The 21,218-nt window shown below is 39.8% G+C and overlaps 1 protein-coding gene across 1 annotated transcript in view; it reads left to right on the top strand.

The window, feature by feature from the left end:
- Positions 1–970: 970 nt before the first annotated feature.
- The window catches only part of KDM7A (lysine demethylase 7A), a 98,334-nt gene continuing 78,086 nt past the window's right edge, over positions 971–21,218 (top strand). The window contains exon 1 of the mRNA XM_027842376.1: positions 971–1,164. Within this exon, the coding sequence (XP_027698177.1) occupies positions 971–1,164 (194 nt within the window). The remainder of the gene's footprint in view (positions 1,165–21,218) is intronic.

Here is a 21,218-nt window from a genome sequence, read left to right as displayed (position 1 = left end):
TGCAAGTCTTAAAAGATTATATAAACGCTGGCTATTATTATTATTATCCTCCCCGCTGGGCCCTTGTGCGTGTAACGAAACATTCATTCTGGGTCTCCCCCACCCCCCCGCCCTCGGTTTTACCACTAGAAATGCTATTTTTCCAATTTCTCGGTGAGAATGTTGTGTGGGAACCACAGAAAAAGTTTTCATGGAATCGAGCCCCTTCTCTGCGTTGGCTTGGCTGGATGAACTCAGCACAACACCCGAGCCGGCTCAGACGCAGGATCTCGTTAGCTGGTCGCCAATTGATGGAAGATTCCATCCCACCCCCATCCCCCTCATACGTTTTAACATTAAGCTGTAGCTTCCTGGGGTGGCTTTCATTCCCACCCCGACCCCTCAGGGCTGTCCACGCGCGACACTTTTTTTAAGAAAGGAGCAACATTTGCCCCCTTTCCCCTGCCTACGTAATCCCCGTGGCCTCTCGGATTTCTTAAAAAAGAAAACCATAATAATCAACGCGGTTTTCCGTCTCGCTCGCCAGGCGCCCCGCCCCTCTCCCGTCTCGCTCCCACCGCCTCCCTCCTCCCCCCGTGCCCTTCCGAGCTTCTCAGCCCGGGGCAGACAAGGAAGACAGGAGCGCGCGCCAGACGCCAGAACGTGCGTCTTTGCGCACGTCCTCGCGAAGAGCGCCGGAAGGAGGGCGCACGGGGGAAGGGGGATTCTGCGGGCTGCCGGGCGGAGGCGCGCGCCCGCCTGCTCGCCTGCTCGCCCGCTCGCTCGCTCGCCCGCCCGTCCGCGCGCCGCGGCGCTGTTGCTGTCGCCGCCGCTGGTGCTGCTGCTGAGCCGCCGCCGCCGCCGCCGCCGCTGCCGTTGCCGCTGCTGCTGCTGCTGTGCCGCCGCGGCTGCGGGAGGCGGCGCTGGCTGGCGGCTGGGCTCGCTCTAGTCAGCGGGCGAGGGAGCGAGCGAGCGAGAGTGTCTTTTAAAGATGGCCGGAGCGGCGGCGGCGGTGGCCGCCGGAGCAGCCGCCGAAGCAGCCCCAGCCGCGGTGGCCGTGGCGGCCCCGGGCCGGGCCTCGGCGGCGCCGCCTCCGCCGCCTGTGTACTGTGTGTGCCGGCAGCCGTACGACGTGAACCGCTTCATGATCGAGTGCGATATCTGTAAGGACTGGTTCCATGGCAGGTAAATAAACCGACACCCCCCCCTTTCCTGCTGCTGTTCCCCTTCACCCCCCGGCCGCGGGCAGCCGGCCCCCCGGGTCCCGGGACCGCACGGTCGGGGCTGGGAGTCGGGAGCGACCGCCGCGGCCCGGGCCGGCTGCCGGGAGCACCCTCTCCCTCCGCCCGCCGGGTCCCGGCCGGCGACGAGGTGGCGACCGGGGTGAAGAGTCACCACAACAAACAGGAACAAAGGGGGCCCGAGAGTGAAGTTGGCAGAGGGGAGGAGTTGGTGCCGGGGACCGCGGCTCGTAGCCCGGGGGGCTCGGGGGGGGTGGGGGGCCCTGCCGGCCCCCCCACCCCCTTACCCCCCCGCCGCCGCCGGGGATGGATGGGGGGGACCTCCCTGCCTTCGGGACGGGCTCGGGGTTTGTCTCGAGCTTCCCTTCCCTTCCTCCCCGCCCCCCCCGTTAAAATAAATCATGATCGTGTTTTCATGGAAACATTTCATCCCTCTGCTTGCGTCGGGGGGCGCGACGTCGTTGTCGCCTCCAATCGAAAGCCCCAGCCCCGGGAAGCCGTGCTCAAGTAAACATAGCAACAGATGAGGAGGCACGGGCTGTCGGGCACTTAAAAAAGAACAGGAAGAAGAAGAAAATTCCATCTTGTTAATTGGAAGTTTTCGGCTCCGGGTCTCTCCCGAGGGGGCGGCAGGTTGGGAGGCAGAAATTGGCACCCACTTGGATGCTTCCCCGCCCCCCCGGGATAGTGGGACTGCTGGGCCTTGGAGATGGGGGGCGGGGGGAAAAAAGAGGAACGGGCGGCTTGGATTCCCGACCCTTTTACACCCCCCCCCCCAAAAGAAACTTTACAAAGAGACTTCACCCGGGCCGACTGACGGAGAGACACTGGGACAGACCCAGGTCCTCGTCGCCTTCCCCCCCCGCCCCCCGGGGGTTTTACTGGAATGAACTTTAGTCGATTGTGTCGGGACTCGGAGTCTCGGTCGCGGTGGTGGCAACGGTCTTTACGAGAAGCGAGTCGCCTCCGTGTTTCTGGCTTTGACGTTTGTGGGAGTCGTGGGGCGGCCAGGCCGCCGACTCGTGTGTTTTGTAATCAAAGTGTGTGGCTAATAAAGGGCGGCGCCACAGCCTCCGGACTCCAGCGTGGGAGGGATTCACGGGCATTTAAACAAAGAAACTAGTTGCGAATGGGCCACCAAAGTCCTTATTTGGGGGTTCATGCGCTACCCTGGAGGGACCCTCAGGGGAAATGGGTTCCCTGGCCTGGGCTAGGTCGAATATCTTGTCAAAATCAAGCTCTGGAGTGGTGGCAGATATGGTGGCTGTGATTGTAGGAAATGTCCTTTGATTGACAGCAGGACATTTAAATACACCCCCCATCCTCCCCTTCCCCCTCCCCCTATTTTACAAAAACAGAACAGGACTAAGCATCTTTGGCGCCCTCCACTGGTTCGGGAATGGAAACCTATTAAGTACTGTTATCTTGCTGGAGCATCTGTGCCCAGAATTCTGGAGATACCGAAGTGACAGGTCAGTTTTGTTTACTTAAGTAGCTCCTGGGGTAGGAAATCCTGGTATAAACAATCCCAGTTAAAAAACAAAACAAAACAAAACACCAAAACAACCAAACTCCCAGATCTTTAGGAGGACAGCTCCTTAAATTAAGTAATTTAATATTCAGTTTTCAAGTAGTTTGATGACCTTATTGCAACACAGAAAATTCACAAAATGAAATTTTAGAATTAGAAGTGACCCAAAAGATCGTCTTGTAGTTGAAATCAGTGTGCACTGCCCACTGCTATTGAGTGATAGCTGCCCTTTATTTTAAATAGGTAGAATATTTAATTGTACCATGCTTTGTGCATTCAGACATTCTATTTCTGCATTATAGCACATCTTTATCCTATAGCTTTGGTTGCAAGTAAACTAAAATAAGATTGTATAATTTTGGAACTTTGGCTATGCATGATACACAGATATCTTTTAAAGTATGTATAAAAATTAAAATTACAAGTAATTTTCTGGTATGGTTGGTCACATTTATGTTGTATTTGTTGCTTATGTTGGATTAAAATGTAAGAAAAATAAATATAGTTTAAAAAGCAAATTATTTGACTTTTAGATGTCTGATATTTTTAGTGCTGTGCAACAGTTAAGCTTATATTGCTAGTGACTTTCAGAAAGAAATTTATAATACTGTACTTAACTGAATTTCAAGGGCAAAGAGATGAGGAATCTAGGAAAAAGGCTTAAGTAAAAAAAGTGAGATCTCCAATATGAATAAAATATGCATGATTTTATTGTAATTAGAGTACTGAAATAAACTTTTCTGAGTGTAGATAATTTTGTCGTAAACATTTGATGTTATCTTTTGAAAGTAAAGTTAATGGTATGTAGTTTGAAAATTGTAAGAGGGCAGCTAGGTGGTAGGGGGCAGCTAGCTGGTGAAGTGGATAGAGCACCTGCCCTGGAGTCAGGAGGACCTGAGTTCAAATCCGACCCCAGACCAAACACTTGACACTTACTAGCTGTGTGACCCTGGGCAAGTCACTTAACTACAATTGCCCAAAAAAAATAAAAAGGAAAAAAAAGAAAATTGTAAAAATAGGAGATTTTGTGAAATGGCACTACTTATATACAAAAGAAGTATTTTAAATCATTAGCATGTTGAGTTGTTAATGAAATCTTGATGATAGGGTCACTTAATACAGAAAAAATATTTTCCCATAACAAACTTGCTGTGTGATACTAAAAAGAACTGATACAAACACATTTTGTATTCACATTGTACCTGTGTTTTGGCCTGGTAGAATGGAAACTTCTTGAGGGAAGAGATTTAAAAAATTTTTGTCTTTGTATCCCGAGTTTCTAGCTCAGTCGTTGGTACATAGTTGGTACTTAATAAATACTGGTTGATTTGATTGGTGAAACAGAGTGGGATGCAGTTAAGACTAGTTAGGAACCTTTTACAGGGTAATAGCTTCTAAGACAGAGTTGCTGGAAAACCAGACCTAGGGTGGCAGCATGGAAAATAGAAAGGAGGCTTAGGAGGGAGAGATATCGAAGTTAGAATTAATGGATCTTGTCTACTGATTGATTGTGTAGGATGAAGGAAGAGTCAAACTCCCAAGGTTCTGAGCCATGGATAACTGGGTCAGTGGTGGTGCCATCAACAAAAAGGAAAGATAAGTTGAGATAGATTATTTGTTTTGTGGGAAGATGAGAAATTCAATTCTGGACGTTGAATTAAAGTTTGCCACATGGAGTGCAGGGCTAGAGATAATAGATTTGGAGAGTCATCTGCATATAGGTGATAATTAAAGCCACAGGACTCAATGAGATGACAGGCGATAGAATGGAAAGAGAGATAGGATAGAGTCTTGCAAGGTTATGTAAAACTAAAAGTCTGTATTTCTAGGAATGAATAATTAATGAAAAAGCATTTATTATATCCTTTCTACTAAGTACCAGGGGATAGAGACAGAAAATTAAGATGGGTTCCTGACCTCAGGGAGTTTGTTTTCTAATAAAAGCAGATAATAATCTTCTTTAATTCACATGGAATACCTCACTTCATGATGCTGCAGGCAAATGAGGAGTCCCTGTGTTTACCTATACCACCTCTTTGGGGATAAGGTAGTCCATAAATTTAGTGAACTAGTGTTTCCATTTGTCTCTAACTCTACTCAAGTATAAAGGTTCTCATATTTTAGAATTTGGTGAATAAGTGTGTTTTTCTTATTTATGGATTTTAGAAAGATTTCCATTGAAGGTTTTTAGGTTTGATTGTTAGGTTTTTAAAGAGATAGTTCCTTACTTCATGGTGTCAGATAAATGAGGCATTTCTCTTCTTTCTCCCATAAAATTTATTCTTGAAATTAACTACATAGCTGAACTGACAGATTTAAATTTCTTTTTTTCTCTCCAACTTTTTAAACAACTATATTGTAAATATTGATGAGCACTAATATATCTCAGAAAAATGGCAATGGAGCTGCCTACAAAAACCCACTCATACATCTCCCCTTAAAAAATCCTTTGATTTAACCATCCCATCTAATAATCGTGTATCTCTGCTCCTGATTGTGACTTAATCCCTTGAGAAAGCTATTCCCACTAGATGCCTCCACTTCTCTTGTTGTTGAGTTATGTTCAACTCTTCGTGACCCCATTAGGGGTTTTCTTGGTGAAGCTACTGTAGTGGTTTGCCATTTTCTTCTCCAGCTCATTTTACAGATGAGGAAACTGAGGCCAACAAGGTTAAGTGACTTGCCTAGGGTCACACAACTAGTAAGTGTCTGAGGCCAGATTTGAACTCAGGAAGATGAATCTTTCTGACTTCAGGCCTAGCACTTTATCCACTGTGCCCTTAAGCTGGGCTCCCTCCACCCACTTTCTTCTCCCTCTCCTTTAAACTCTTTGCATTCTAGCATCAGACTTCATTACTCAACTGAAACTGCCCTCTCCATGGATCTCTTGATTGCCAAATTTGATGGCCATTTCTCAATCCTAATCCTTCCTGACCTCTTTGCAGCATTTGACACTGTTGATCACCTCTTCCAGGATACTCTTGACAATTAAAAAAAAAGTTATTTTATCTTTCAATTAACAAATATTTATTTTCTCTTCCTCCCACTTCCCTCCCTCATTGAAAAAAAAAAAAAGAAAAACAAAACTCTTATAACAAATATGCTTAGTCAAGCATAACAAACCCCAGCATTGTTCATGTCCCAAAATTTGTATCTTCTACATCTTGAATCCATCATTTCTCAGTCAGGAAGTAGATCAGGTTCATCATCATTCCTCTGAAATTTTCATTGTATTTGATCAGAGTTCTTAAACCTTTTAAAATTATTTAACCTTATAATGTTGTTGTTATCAGATACATTGTAGTCCAAGTTCTTCTTACTTCACTCTGTATCAGTTCATACAGGTCTTCTTCTAGATGCTGTTTCCTCACTAGGTTTTTCTGATATTCCTCTCTTCTCTTACTCTGTTTTATTCTCAGTCTCCTTTGGTGGTTCTTCATTAATTTAGTACCCACTAACCTTGCATGTCATACAAGGCCCTTTGGGTCTTCTTCACCCTCTATAATATACTGCGTGCTGATCTTTTCAGCTCCTATGAGCTCAGTTATTTCTGTGCAAATGACTCCAAGATTGTATGTATCTGGAACCCTAGTGTCTCTTCTGAGCTCCAATCTCACTTTTAACAACTTCCTTTTGGACATCCTGAATTAGACGTCTTGTAGGCTTCTCAAACTCAATATGCCCCAAATAAAAATCTTTCCTCTTTCCACCCCGTTCCTTCAAACTCTCCCCTCCCTCCAACTTTCCTATAACTGTTGAGGCTACTAGCACCCTCTTAAGTCACTAAAGCACTAAATCTCATTGTCATCTTTGACTCCTCACTCTCACCAGTCTAAATATACAATACATTGCTGAATTTTGTCATTTTTGCCTTCACAGATGTAATCATATACATCCTCTTCACTTACACATTCACAGCCCTAGTTCAAGCTGTCATCCCCTTTTGCCTATACTGTTGCCTTCTAACTAGTTTTCCTGCCTCAAGTCTTCTCAATCAAGTCTGTCCTCTGCTTCTCATGTCACCCCTCCCCACCTTCACCCCCCACCTCAGTAAGTGAGCTTCAGTGGCTCCATGTTCCCTCCAGGATTAAAAGTAAACTCCTTTGGTATTGACAGTTCTTCACAACCTGTCCCCTTCATGCATTCCAGTTTTCTTATACTTTACTTTTCATACATGTTCTGTTCTAGCAACACCAGTCACTGAACAAGCACTGCGTCTCTTGTCTGTGCTTTTTACTCACTCTCTCCTACACTTGGGTGTGCTCTAACTCAACTCTGCCTCTTAGTTTCCCTGTCTTCCCTCAAAATTTAGCTGAAATCCTGCCTGCTGAATCTAGGTGGCTTTTCTGAATCCCCTAAGGTACTAATTCCTTCTTTTCTCAGAGTCCATGTGAATTTGTATATGTACATATATATGTGTATGTGTGTGTGTATATATATATACACATATTTGTATACATATATACATATATACTTTTTTTATCATTTACATATTTTTTGAACCATTAGAATTCGAGCTTCTTGGGGACAGGTTTTTTTTCCCCTTTCTTTGTATCCCCAGTACTAAGCACAATACCTGGTATGTAGTAGAGACTTTAATAAATGACTTGTTCACTTGACTAGAGTAATTATGGGATCAAAAAACTGTGAATGATCAGTCTATCAATAGATATTTATTAATCACCTTCTATATGTACGGCATTATGAGTACAGTAATAGAATTTAAACCGTTAGACTCTTCAATGGCACAATGCTTGCTACGTGATAAGCATTCATAAATGCTTGTTGAATTGACTTGCATTCCAAGCTGTATGCGGCTAATGATATTTGAATAAGTTATTGTACATTATTGCTGCCTTTGGACATTTAGACTAACTTTTCAGTAGTTTATAGTAGTCTTTTCTTCATTTTGAAAAGCAGATGATCTGCTTTCATCTTCAAATTTCAAAGTTAATTTTTTTAAATAAAGATTTCTAGTAGCATTCTGAGGGTTTGTTTGTTTTTTAGCTAGGCAGTGGGGTCAAGTGACTTGCCCAGTGTCACATAGTTAGTAAGTGTCCAGTGTCTGAGGCCAGCTTTGAATTCAGGTCCTCCTGACTCCAGAGCCATTGCTCTATCCACTGCGCCACCTAGTTGTCCCAATTCTGAGGGTTTTGCAGTATGTATGAAGTAATATATTTTAGGAATTGCTTATAGTGGAAATGCTGAGTTGTCTGAGAATCTGGAAACCTAAGTTTCAGTTCTGGCTCTGTTACTGGCTAGTGATTTTAGGTAATCTGCTTCAATTCCCTGGGTGTCAGTTTTGTCATTTTTTTTTTTTTTGAAGAGATGAAATTTATTTATTTTTATTAATTTATTTTGATTTATCAACAATCACTTGCTTTTGAGTTTAAAATTTTTCTCCCCCTTCCTCTTCACCACCCTCCCCAAGACCGTGCACAATCTGAAATAGGCTATATATATATACCTTCTTATTAAACATATTTTCAGATTAGTGATGTTGTAAGTAAAAATTAGAACTAATAGAAGGAACCATCAGAAAAAGGAAACAAAACTCAACAGAAGAGAAAAAAATAGCAAATAGTATGCTTCGATCTGCATTCAAATTCCATAGTTTTTTCTTTGGATGTGGATAGCATTTTCCATCATGAGGCCTTTGGAGATGTCTTAGATGCTTGTATTGCTGGGAAGGGTTAAGTTTATCAGTATTAGTCATTGCACAACATGGCTGTTACTGTATACAACGTTCTCTTGGTTTTGCTCACTTCACTCAGCATCAAACCATACAAGTCTTTCCAGGTTTTTCTGAAGTCAGCCTGTTCATCATTTCTTATAGCACAATAATATTCCATTACTTGCATATACCACAACTTGCTCAGCCATTCCCCAATTGATGGGCATCCCCTCAATTTCCAATTCTTTGACACCACAAAAAGAGCTGCTGTGAATATTTTGTACATGTGGGTCCTTTTCCCATTTGTATGATCTCTTTGGGATATAGACCCTGTACTGGGTCAAAGGGTATGCACATTTTTATAGCCCTTTGGGCATAGTTCCAAATTGCTCTCCAAAATGGTTGGATCGTTTCACAACTCCATTAACAGTGCATTAGTGTTCAGTTTTCCCACATCTCCAACATTTATCATTTTCCTGTTTTGTCATGTTGGCCAATCTGGTAGGTGTGATGTGGTAACAGAGAGTTGTCTTGATTTGCATTTCTCTAATCGACAGTGATTTAGAGCATTTTTTCATATGACTATAGATGGCTTTAATTTCTTCATCTGAGAACTGCCTGTTCATATCCTTTGACCATTTATCAGTTGGGGAAAGTTTTCTCACTTATAAAATGAGAGTTTAACAGTCAGTCAATAATCATTTATTAAGAGCCTACTTACTATGTTCCAGGTCTTGTGCTAAGCACTTTGGATAGAAAGAAAGGTAAATGACAGTCTTTTTTTTTTTTTTTTTTTGTCAATTGAGGTTAAGTGACTTGCCCAGGGTCACACAGCTATTAAGTGTCAAGTGTTTGGTCTGAGGCTGTATTGGAACTCAAGTCCTCCTGACTTCAGGGCTGGTGCTCTATCCACTGTGACACCTAGTTGCCCCTAGTCTCTGCTTTAAAGAAGTTCACAGTCTAATGGTGGAAATACCCTAAAAACAACTATGTCCAAACAAGATCTGGACACGATAAATTGGAGGTAATCATTAGAGGGAAGGCGCTGGCATTAAGGGTCATCAGGAAAAGCTTCCTGTTAGAAAATAAGATTTTAGCTGGGACTTGAAGAAAATCATTGAAACCTTGAGGTGAAGATGATAAGGGCGAGGTGTAGATGAGGGAGGAGGCATAAGGAACAGACAATAAAAATGTATGGAGTCAGGAGATGAGGAGTATGAGGAATAGCAAGGAGGTCAGTGTCACTAGGGAGTGATGTAGCGGGAGAAGTAGGTCATGTGAAGAACTGAGTAACTTGAGAAACTGTGAGTTCAGGGTGTTTGAAGGAGTATATCAGTATGTATGTTGAAGTCCCCTAGTGTTAAGGCAGAAGTTAAAGAGGAGAGAAAGATTGTGAGTCAAACATTGAACTTACTGAGGAAAGAAGGGTAGTGTCTTGGAGGGCAGTAGACAATAGCTACCAAAATTTTGATTGGGTGGTAAATATGGATGGAGTAAACCTTGAAGGAGAGGTTACTAAACAGTGATGGTAGAGGGAGAACCTGGAAGTAGCAACTTGGAGAGAGGAATATTCCACCTCCTCCACCTCTGGAAATGAGGCAGGAAAGGGAGGCCCCAGATGCTGTTATGAGGAGGGAGCTTGGTCTCTGAGAGCCAAACAATGAAGGACTGGGGAAGGAAAAGATTTTAAAAATGAAAGCAAGTTTGTTACCTATGGAACAAGCATTCTGGAGAGTACAGTGGAAGGATTTGTCCTCTATAATTTCTAAGGACTCTTTCAGCTCTATGAAGTCTCATTATTTTCTTTTTTCTTTTTTGTTTTTTTGAAAGGTTAGATCTTCATTATTCCAAAAACTTCGAATTTTGTTTTAAGCCCTTTCTCTTTCAAGTTACATCATTTTTTCCCTCCCAGTAAGTGGAATGATAATAGTAGAAACATGGGATGGGAGGTGGGAAGTATGAAAGGAAGAATAGAACCTATGGTAAAAAACAAAACAAAAACAAAAAAACCCCCCAAAAACACACACAGACCCAAAAATCCTTTAGTATGAAATAGGTTAATTAGCTTAGGTGCAAATAATAATGGTTAGGCCCCTATCATTGGAACTAATTTCTATTTAACTAATTTCTAATTAGTTCCAATGTCAGTACCTGTGTGGATTTATAGGTAAGTATACTTTGTGCATCTGGACTAAATCAGTTTAAATATGATACAGTTTTCTTAATTTTAAGAATTAAAGTAACACTTTCTTACCTTTTCACTTGAATGCTAAGTTTGTGACCTGATTCATTCTGAGTATCTTTATAAATTATATTAGTTTATCAGCATTCAAATTATATACTTTGAAATGAAGCACATATATTATCCATGTGTCAGTGATATTCTTTTCATATTGTTAACTTTTAAAAAATTAATTTTTTTGTTAATGGCTACTCAGGTAACAGGAAAAAAAACTGTTTCATGGGGTAACAGTTTGCATTTAGTTTTCTTTTAAAAATTTAAGTCCTTATTTAGTGATCCTGTACAAAAAAGTTATAAATGACCCAGGCTTCTGTAGAAATGTGAAACAACACTGACCAAAAGACAGAGACAGAATAACAAATATTGAATTTGTACATGAATGACATTTGTTTTCCAGGAGTCATCCTAGAGATTTGGAACCAAATAACCTTGTTTTGAGATTATAGGATTAAAAGATGGGGGCCCTATAGATGATCTGGTCCAACCCTCTCATTTTGCAGGTGAGAAAACTGAGGCCCAAAGAGGTCTTGCTCAAATTAACAAAGATTCTAAGTAGACAAATGAGGATTCAAACCCAAGGTCTCTGACTTTAAATTCAGTATTATTTCTATCATACCACACTGTTTTTGGGGACTTGTTATTGTAACTCTTCCAACTCTTTGCAGCTCATAAAATAGTAGTTAGACATACTACAACAACTTGGTCTTGTTGACAACCTTTTCTTGTGATGGTTAATGGTTATTTGTGACTTTTTTTTGTACCACATATGCTGGTCACAAAAATGGGATAAGGAAATGATGTGAAATATCATTTATTCATGTACCAGACCCTCTTTATTTTGACATAGGATAAGAACTGGTACCTGCGATCTCATGGGCATAGAGAATACCTGGTTGAGGAAATCTATACCAGTGCAGGTCAGCACTGCCCCTGCAACTTTTGGTCTTAGAGACTTTTCCTGGCTTCAAGGTTTGACTGTTAACACCAGTGGTATCATACTCAGAAATTAAACCTTCAGGCCTCATGTTGACTTAAAAAAACACAAATTAACATTATCTGTGTTGCTTTGTCTTTTTATTTATTTTGTTAAACATTTCCCAATTACATTTTAACCTGATTAGGCTTCACTTAAGGGAGTTTTTGGTTGCTAGAGTTTGAAAAACCTCTGTGCTATATTATGCTTCCTCTTTTGTTTTGTCCTAGTGGACCAGAAAGTTTTTGTTTTCCCCTGAGAACAAACAACCTTACCTATCCCTTGTCTTTCTTGTTTTCCTCCTTGACTTTTGCTTTATACTTCCTGAAAGTAACCTTCCTTGCCTTCTGAGCATTCAACTTTCTTTAGTCTTTCATTCAACTTTCTCCAGACCATTCACCTTATTTGCCCCTCTTTTTGATACAACTCATGATTTTCTTCTAATATCTTTTCGACCCTTTTCCTTGGAACCACGTATCATCACCAGGCTGCAGTCTCTTTGACTTAATGGAATATGCTTATGAGTAGGGGATAGGTCATCTTTCTTAACTTTTTTCAGATGTAACAGGGTTGTTTTACCATTTCTGCTCACTGATGATGTAGGAAGTTTTTATCCTGGGAAAGTCTTGGGAATGATGGAGAGGAAGGCATTATAGAAGGTTGTGTACACCTCATTAGATGACAAAAAGAATTGGCAAGTCAGGGGTAGTGAGTGTTAGCCCTGCAGGCAAGCTTGTCTGAGTTGATGGGCTCACACAGACAGTGATAAAGAATAAGTAAATGAGACCTGTGATGAGGGGGACATCTTTGAAGGCTAGAATGAGCAACTTAATTAGATTCATAGTTAGCTACTGAAGATTCTTGAGCCTGATAGTGACATGGTGGTAACGAGTTTGTGTAGTAATTGTATTCTTTATGTGGTTTTGGTGTGAGGATATATGTTTGTATCTGAGTCTCCTTTCCCTCCCAGAGTTGTTGCCTGACACTTTTTTTTTTGAATAGTTAGCTTTGCTTACAGAGATTTCAAGTTCTCTGGTGTTGGGAGTAGGGGTGTGTGTGTCTGTGTGTGTCTGTGTGTCTGTGTGTCTGTGTTCAGTTTGGGTCTGCTTTGCTTCTAACTGGTTATTTCCTTCGTCTTTCTCCAACCCCTAGTTAGTTTTGGCTTTTTCCCAGGAAGATCCCAAAATGCTCAGTAAATCTTTGGTTGTGGAATAATTTTTGAGCCAATGAAATGTTAGCTCAATGATTGTTCCTACACTAATAAGACTCATACGTCTCACAGATGGCTATGTTAGCACGTAAGAGAAATACAGTAACACTTCATTTATCCAACATCTTTGGGGAATGAGGTGTTCTGCATCAGTAAATTTTCCTGATAACTGAAACCTGCCTCTTATACGAATGGAAACTTTTTAATACCTTACCTTTTTGATGATGGTGAGAGAATAGCTAGAAATGAGCTCATATCTTCATAGTCAGATGATTTACATCCGAGGTAATGGAAGAATTTGCAGATGTGATTGCAGAACCATCATTGGTAATCTTTAAGGAATTGTGGGCAATGAAAGACTTACCAGAAGGCTAAAAACTTGAAAATATTTTAATTTTCAAAAGGGAGAGGAGAGAATTTTGGATTCAAGAAACTATTGGACTACTTACACCTCTGGAAAACTCTCAAATAAATTATTAAATGAATGGTTTGTGAGTACTTAGAAAAAAAGAGGTAATCATTAGTAGTTTCCTAAGAACAAAATGTGGCAGATTAACCTCATTTCCCTTTTTGGTAGTGTGACTAGAGATTAAAAGATTAGGAGAATGCTGTAGAAATATCATATCTGTATATCATCAAGACTTTTGATCCGCTTATAGTTAAGATGAAGAAATTGGGCCTGGGTATTAGTATAGTTAAGTGGCTTTGTGACATGTACATTTGCTAATTAATTCATTTTAATCCAAATGGTTAAAAATATTTGATTAGATAAGACCCAAAAACCAAGCACTATGGCACACTGCTAAGGACCTCCCTCTCCACATTGACATTAGTCCAATAATTAATACTATATCCATATGGTTGTGAACAAAGGTAAGGGGAAATTCCACCTCTGATGCTTAATTATTTGTGTGATCTTGCACAGGTCACAACCTCCCTGGGCCTCAGTTTTGTCCTCATTTCCAAAATGAGGAGAGTGAATTAGTTGATCTCTGAGGTCACTTTTAGCTGTAAATTTATGATCCTTGGATCAGTGGAAGTTGCAAAGAGGCAGATTTAAGTTTGATGTCAGGAATAATTTTCTAGCGTCTGTAGATGGCATGAGTTACCTTGAGAGGTGGCAGGTACTCCCTTACTGAAGATCTTTAGGCAGATGCCAGATGGACACTTGTCTGGTGTATGATCATGGGGATTTCTTTAGGGGTATGGATCAGGCCTAGATGATTGCAGGGGTCTATGGTTAGTGATCATCTAATCTAATGCCTTTGTTTTTACATATGAAAAAACTGAAGTTCAGGAAGCAAGATTAGTTGCTTAAGGTGAGACAGGCTGCAAGCTATGGAGCCAGGCTTCAAACCCAGGCCTGGTTGATGAAAGATGGGTAGCCTTCTGTACTTAATGAGGAACAGTTTAAGAAATGTTGATCTGGGGGGAAAGGATGGAGAGAGACCTTGATGGTTTATTCCTTTATGTGTGTGTGTGTGTGTGTGTGTGTGTGTGTGTGTATATATATATATATATATATATATATATATATATATAAAACATGCTGTAGTTGGGCTTATCTGTTCATTCTTTATTGCCCTTTGCTTATGCTACTCCCTACCTTCCCTCCACCCCAACATGGATGTTCTTTTTTCCAAATTGCCCTTATCTGTCAAGGTCCAGTTCAGAGTCTCATATTATTCAGTAAGGCCTTCCTAAATATCAATTCATTTTACTCTAGCGCTTTATGTACACTGTATTATTTGTTAGTTGTCTTATTTGTGTTAGACTTTTCTCCCTACTATATTGTAAAGGCAAGTCTTATGTCTCATATTATTTTGGAATCTCTAAAATACCTCGGACAGATCTGATCACAAAGTAGTGGCTGTTGAATTGATTAGGGCCTGAGGAGGGATAAATCTAAAGACCTAAAATGTCATTTTTATGAAAGTTTATATTTAAATAAAGATGGAAGTTTATAAAATAGCTTTTTTTTTGCTTCTAGTATGTTTTGATTTTATTTGAATGTGTATTTTCTATTGTGTTCGGTGAGATTTTCATAATAGAAAGCATACTGTCTAGTAGTTTAACCTTATAATATAATTACATATGTAGGGCACTCAGTAAATATTAGATGATGGTATCAGAGATAACCTGCTTTGTTATTGTTAAGTAGGTGATTTTACAAATAATTTCACACAGTGAATTTTATTACCACAGTCTTAAGTTTATAGTAAATTCTACTGACCTAGTATATTTGAAGATTAATTTTTGAGAGGATTTGATTGAATGAGTTGCCCTGATGAGCTTTTGGACCCATATAGCTGGGAAGACATTACAGATGGATAGTCATCTGGGTCTAGAATTCAGTAGGAAGAATAGAGCATGCTGAATTGTATTTGTGAACCCGTACAACATTTTCAATGACTGTATGCTTCTCTCTGAAACAAACAAAACCCTTATATTTTTTTGACACCAATATTTTTATGATGATGCTGTATAGCTGTGAATCATGGATTCTTCAAAGAATAAAAGTTGCAAGTTACCCAAAGAGCTATAGAGAAAAATATGGTAGGCATAAATAGGCTGCAGCATGTTACCAGTGGTTACTTGTGTTCAAGAAGTGGCATAAAGGTTAACATCCAAGTGAAGTATAACTGGAAAAAGAGGTGAATTGAACATAGAGCCAGTGTGAGAGATAACACAGCTAAAGCCCATGTGCTCCATTGGTATACAATATCATGTCAAGAGATCTAGAGGAAGTCTCCCGGCATTTTAGGTGGATTCCTGTATAGGATTATTGGAGGACATGGACAGGAATTGAATTGGACAATTGAATTGAATTCAATTTCCTAGCTCCTGCTCACATGCTGCTGATTAGAACTGGAGGAAGTCACATAAACATGCTGATTGGGTACATCAGATTTGTCATACTGTCTCGACTGAACCCTTAAAGCTGGAAGGCAATGCTTATATTTTTCCTTAATTGATTCTGTATTTCATTACACACAGAAGCTATTCCAAAGCTCTTTTCTCCTTAAATCTATCATACCTTACCCCTTTCCCTGCTCTGTCAGATGAGAACCATGACTCTTTACTGAGAAAATTGAGGAATTTGCCATGAGTTCCCTCTTCTTCCTTTCTCTTCACTTTAGAAATCTTTTGACATCATTCCTTATCCTCTTTTCTACCAGTTTCTTATTAATAATGAAATGACCTTTTTTTTTGGCTAAAGCCAATTTCTCCATATTGATTGATTCTCATCCCCTCCAGTCTTCTTTAGCAGATTATACCCTTCAATCACTTCCCTTCCTTCTCTAACCTCTCCTTATTAATTAGTACCTTTCCTACTGTTTTTACTTATGACCAAATCTCCCCCATACTTAAAAAACAACACTTTACTATTCTTTACCATTCTCTTTATCGATCATCCTATATCTCTTTTCTTTCATAGCCAAACTCATAGAAAAACTTGTCACTTACTTGCCTGTATCTCCTTTTTTTTTTCTTAATTCTTTTCCATTCTAGCTTCCGACCTCATCAGTCAATTGAAATTCCTTTTTTCAGTTACCAACCATCGCTTAATTTTGCCAAATCAGATAACCTTTTTTTTTTTTTTTAGTTCTCACCCTTTCAGATCTCTCTGCTGCATTTAACATTGTTAATGACCCTCTCCACCTGGACTTCCCCTTCTCTCTCTCTCTCTCTCTCTCTCTCTCTCTCTCTCTCTCTCTGTCCGTCTTTGTGTCTGTCTGTCTCTGTCTCTGAATCTCTCTCAATTACTGTTTCCTGGTTCTCCTACTTGTCTGATCTCTTCATCTCTTTTGATAGCTTATTGCCAATATCTTGTCCTCTGAGTGTTCCCCAAGTCTCTTTCCTAGGCCCTATTCTTTCTGTATACACAGTCTCTTTTGATGATCTAATCTGTTTCCATGGGTTCAGTTATCATCTGTATGCAGGTGACTCCCTTGCCTAAATATCCAGCCCTAATCTCTCTGCTGAGCTTAAGTCCAGCATCACAAATTGCTTATTAGAGTTTCAAGTTGGAAGTCCTGGAGGCATCTCAGATTTAGCATATTCACAACAACTCAGATGTCTTCCCAAACCCACCCTTTCCCTAAACTTTCCAATTTCTGTCAAAGGCATCACCATTCTTCCAGTCTCCCATGTGCATAATCTCTACACCTCACTCTCCCTCCTCCCACAAGTCTTAGTCAGTTGCCAAATCTACCTCCACAACATTTCTCACATCCAGTGCCTTCTTAGTCTTCTCACAACCACTGCTTAGTTCACGACCTCTTATTTGTTATCTCAACTGTTGCAGTGACCTCCATATGGGCTTTCTGCCTCAAGCCTGTCTTCATTCCAATCCATCCTCCTCATAGCTGGCCAAATTGATCTTCCTTAAGTGAATATGTGACCATGTCACTCAGTAAATTCCACAGGCTCCCTATTGCCTCTTGATTTAAATATAAAATTCTCTGTTACATTAAACACTGGTAGGATTGATACCAAACCATTTTTATCATACTATTTCTGTTTACTTTGCCTTTTGGAGGGGGGGAAATTCATTGTATCAGTTGTATCAATTGATTGCAGCTTGATCCTTAGAGGAATTCCTAAGTTCTGGTCCTTCTGGTATTAAAGACTTTTACAACCTGAGCTCGTCCTAAGTTTTTTAAACCTCATTATTCATTATTCCCCAGGCCTCTCTCTTTCTCATGCACAATACTATATTTCCTACCTTATTGAATGTCTTTCCTTCAAGAAGCAACTCAAGCACCATCTTCTGCATGAAGTTAGGGCGTAATGCCCTAAACTACCTTGCTTTTATTTTGTGTTGATGCAGTATACATTGTGAGGAATTAAATTTGATTCAATAGTCACCTATAGATTTTTTTTGATCAGATAAGATATTTGTAAAGTGCTTAGCACAGTGCCTGGCAAATGGTAGATGCTATGTAAATGATTATTCCCTTCCCCCTTCACTTTCCCTTGAGATGGGTAATGACATGGTGACATATTTGTCTAGTAATTTCATTATTTATATGGTTTTGTTGTGGGTGTCTCTGAGTGTCTTTTAGGTGCGAGTGTAGTTTTCAAAATGAGGCATATTCTCTTTATACTTGTATATGTACATGTTTTCTCTTTTGGTGGAACGTAAACTCCTTGAGAGTAAGAATTGTTTCATATTTTGTATTTGTATCCCTATCTCCAAGCATAGTGTTTCATGTAGATGCTTAATATGTGCTTATTTGTTGATTAATTGCAGATCCCTATTGCTAAGTGCTCAATAAGTTATAAAGATACACAAAATATGATTCTGCTTTCAGAGAGCTTGCCAGTGTGTTAGGGGTGTTACAATTTAGGATTTGCATCTGACATTCACAGGTATTGTCTGTAGGTGAAGTGCCTTTTGGTTGAATATTTAAGGGAGTTTATAATTTATTTTATTCATCTGGTTCAAGTTTTAGAAATGTGGTGGTCAGAGTGACCATTTGTCTGACACTCTGCTAACTAATCTTCCTGACTGCACTACCTCTCGCCTTCAGTCTATCCTTCATACTGCTGTCAGAAGAATCTTTTTTTATATAGATTCAATCGAGTTAGTCATTTGCTCAAAAGTCTTTTCGGCTGAAAAGATTTTAAAAAATCAACTGGATAAGTATAAGATTGGGGATGGTGATTCCTAGATAGCAATTGACCTGAAAAAATCTCTGGAACCCTTGGGTGAAGTTCAAGCTGCTCCAGATAAGTCAGCACTGTGATAATAGCAGTTCCATATGCTAATGAAATCTTATGCGTTGTTTAAGTGGGGAATAGTGTTCAGAACAGGGGAGCAGTTGTCTTTGTGCTTTGTACTAGTCAGACTATATCTGTAATGTATTCAATTCTGTGTACCATATTTTAGGAGGACTGTTGATAAGCTGTAGAGTGTCCAGAGAAGGGCAGCTAAAATGATGAGGTCCCAAGATTGTGCCATATAGAAGACTGAAGGAACTGGGGGTTTTCAGCATGCAGAGAAGTAAAGATTTAGGGGGAACTTAACCATCTTACAATATTTGAAGAATTGTCATATGGAAGAGAAATTAGATTTGTTCTTGGCCAGAGAGAGCAGGATTAGAAGTGGGTAGAATTTTCAGGGAAGAAAATTTCAGCTTGAAGTAAGGAAAAACTTCTTAGAGAGCTGTTCAAAAGTGGAATGTGTTGTCTTGGGATGCAGTGGGTTGTCTTTCACTCTTGGGATGCAATGGGTTGTCTTTCGCTAGAAGTCTTCAGGTTAAACCAGAAAGACTACTTCAAGTAAGTAAGGGCCTTGGTCTGGTTTGGGGGGGAAAAAAAAGAGGTGGTGATTTTTTTTTTTTTTGGATTGTATTAGATAGTCTCTGAAGTTCTTTCTAACCCTGAGAACCTGTGATTCTGTGAGACATTTTATTGATTATAGCCACAGCTATGCTCCATGATAGCTTCTAATCAAAGACACAAACTATGATACAAATTTCTTGACTTCAAGCAGTTTACAATTCTAGTTGTTGAGCTAAGACTTGAAATAATAAAATCACTTAATGTTTAGTATTAATTGTCAAATGGTAATAAGTACAATGCTTAGTATTAATTGTCAAATGGCAATACATACGCTTCAACAATTAAGTGTCTTACAAAGTTTGAAGAGAGAAAAATAATTTATAGCTGAGACAGTTGGAGAAAGCTTCATAGGAAGAACATTTCCATTGGGCTTTGGATGATGGTAGATGAATTTTGGATTTTGGTAGATGAATAGGAGAGGGAGAACACATTTTAGGTAGGAGAAACAGCTAACCAAGCCTATTGATAATACCATTTCAAAAAACTAGCCACCTAGTCTTTGACATCAAGAAAGAGAATAGAAATGAGAGCAATGAGGGCGGGGTGGGGGTGGGGAGGGAGAAAATGTTTTCAAATCCCAGAGCATTCTGGTTAGTCATTAATTCAACTCTGTTCTCTTCAAGTGTCAAAAGAATGCCAGCTAAGCAACAATATCTGAAGATTAGGACAATGAAAAGTGCTAAAGTTGTCACTGTCCCACTCACCAAATGGCAGTGAAGCTGTTCTTCTGTAAACAGAAGCTGCTCAACAAAGGTCAGATTGTCACCACTATAGAAAGGATGCCAAAATGCAGTTCCTTGGAAATCAAAAGATTTTACCTTTTGGGTTAGCAGTTGCCACACACACACACACACACACACTCCTTTTTTTTTTCTCAAAGATCAGGGAAATTGTGATTTTGTGTTTGTGTCTGTAAAGGCTCCCAAAATCTTCAAAAAAGAATCTTACTTTAAACTGAATTGTGGTTTTACAAAATTATTTTAAAAAGAGCTACACCTTTATTGCCATACTTTTGACTATCAGACTATCACCCTATTTAACTAATCCTTAGTTTTGTTTTTTTTTCATCATTTCCATGGGCTTTTAAAAATCTTGTTTGCTCAGTTTTCCCTTTCATATGTTTATTTCTTGATCTGCTGTTAACTATTTCTAAAAGACTGTTGTTGTTGTTTTTTAATGCACCAGATTGTAGAGAAGCAAAGAGCCAGAGGTTTTGTTCCATAAAGGTTTGGACTCCAATAATGTTGGAACAACAAATATAATTCTTCTTAAGGAAGCTTTTTACTTCATTCTCTTAAATGGTTATTGTATGCCTACCAGCATTATGAAGTGACAGAGGATTAGGAGAATGTACAAAGTTTTGCTAAGACAGAGTCTGGAAGAGGGATGCAGAACAGTGGTGTGCTATCAAAGGATTAACAACTGACTCTCTGAAAAAAATCTATGTGCGACAAACTTTTAAATTTAATTTGTATCATTAACATTTACTCCATCACATTCTTAAGTCTAGACAGCCAATAGAACAATAAATCAAATTCTGATTTGGAAGGTTTATGGATTTCCAGGGTGTAAGTGGTCACACTAAAAATCTATTTGAACTAGCTCCAGCACACTCCTGGATAAGACACACCTAGATAATAAAGCACTTTGTGAGGTTTGAGGGAGAATGTTGTTTATGGGAAATTATGGGTGGTCATTTTGGAGGACACTGGGGTTGAGATGAGTTTTATGTAAAAAACATATTTAGATTACAAACAGATAAGAAACATTTGATAGACTTTAAATGATGAAGATGTAATAGCTAAGGAAGAAATTGACCTAAGAATCTTCCATAAGAATTGTCATTTTTATTATATTAGCTCAGCCTACCCATGAACAGCTGATGTTTTTCCAATTATTTAGATCTGACTTTATTTGTATGGAAAGCATTTTGTAATTGTGTTCAAATAGTTCCTGGGTTTGTTTTGGTAGGTAGACTCCTAAATATTTTATAATGTCTACATTAACTTTAAATGGA

Source organism: Vombatus ursinus, unplaced genomic scaffold (assembly GCF_900497805.2).
Source record: "Vombatus ursinus unplaced genomic scaffold, bare-nosed wombat genome assembly UNPS02014870.1, whole genome shotgun sequence".
Taxonomy (NCBI): domain Eukaryota; kingdom Metazoa; phylum Chordata; class Mammalia; order Diprotodontia; family Vombatidae; genus Vombatus; species Vombatus ursinus.
The sequence above is the reverse complement of the archived record's forward strand: the minus strand, read 5'-3'. Positions and strand labels throughout refer to the sequence as shown.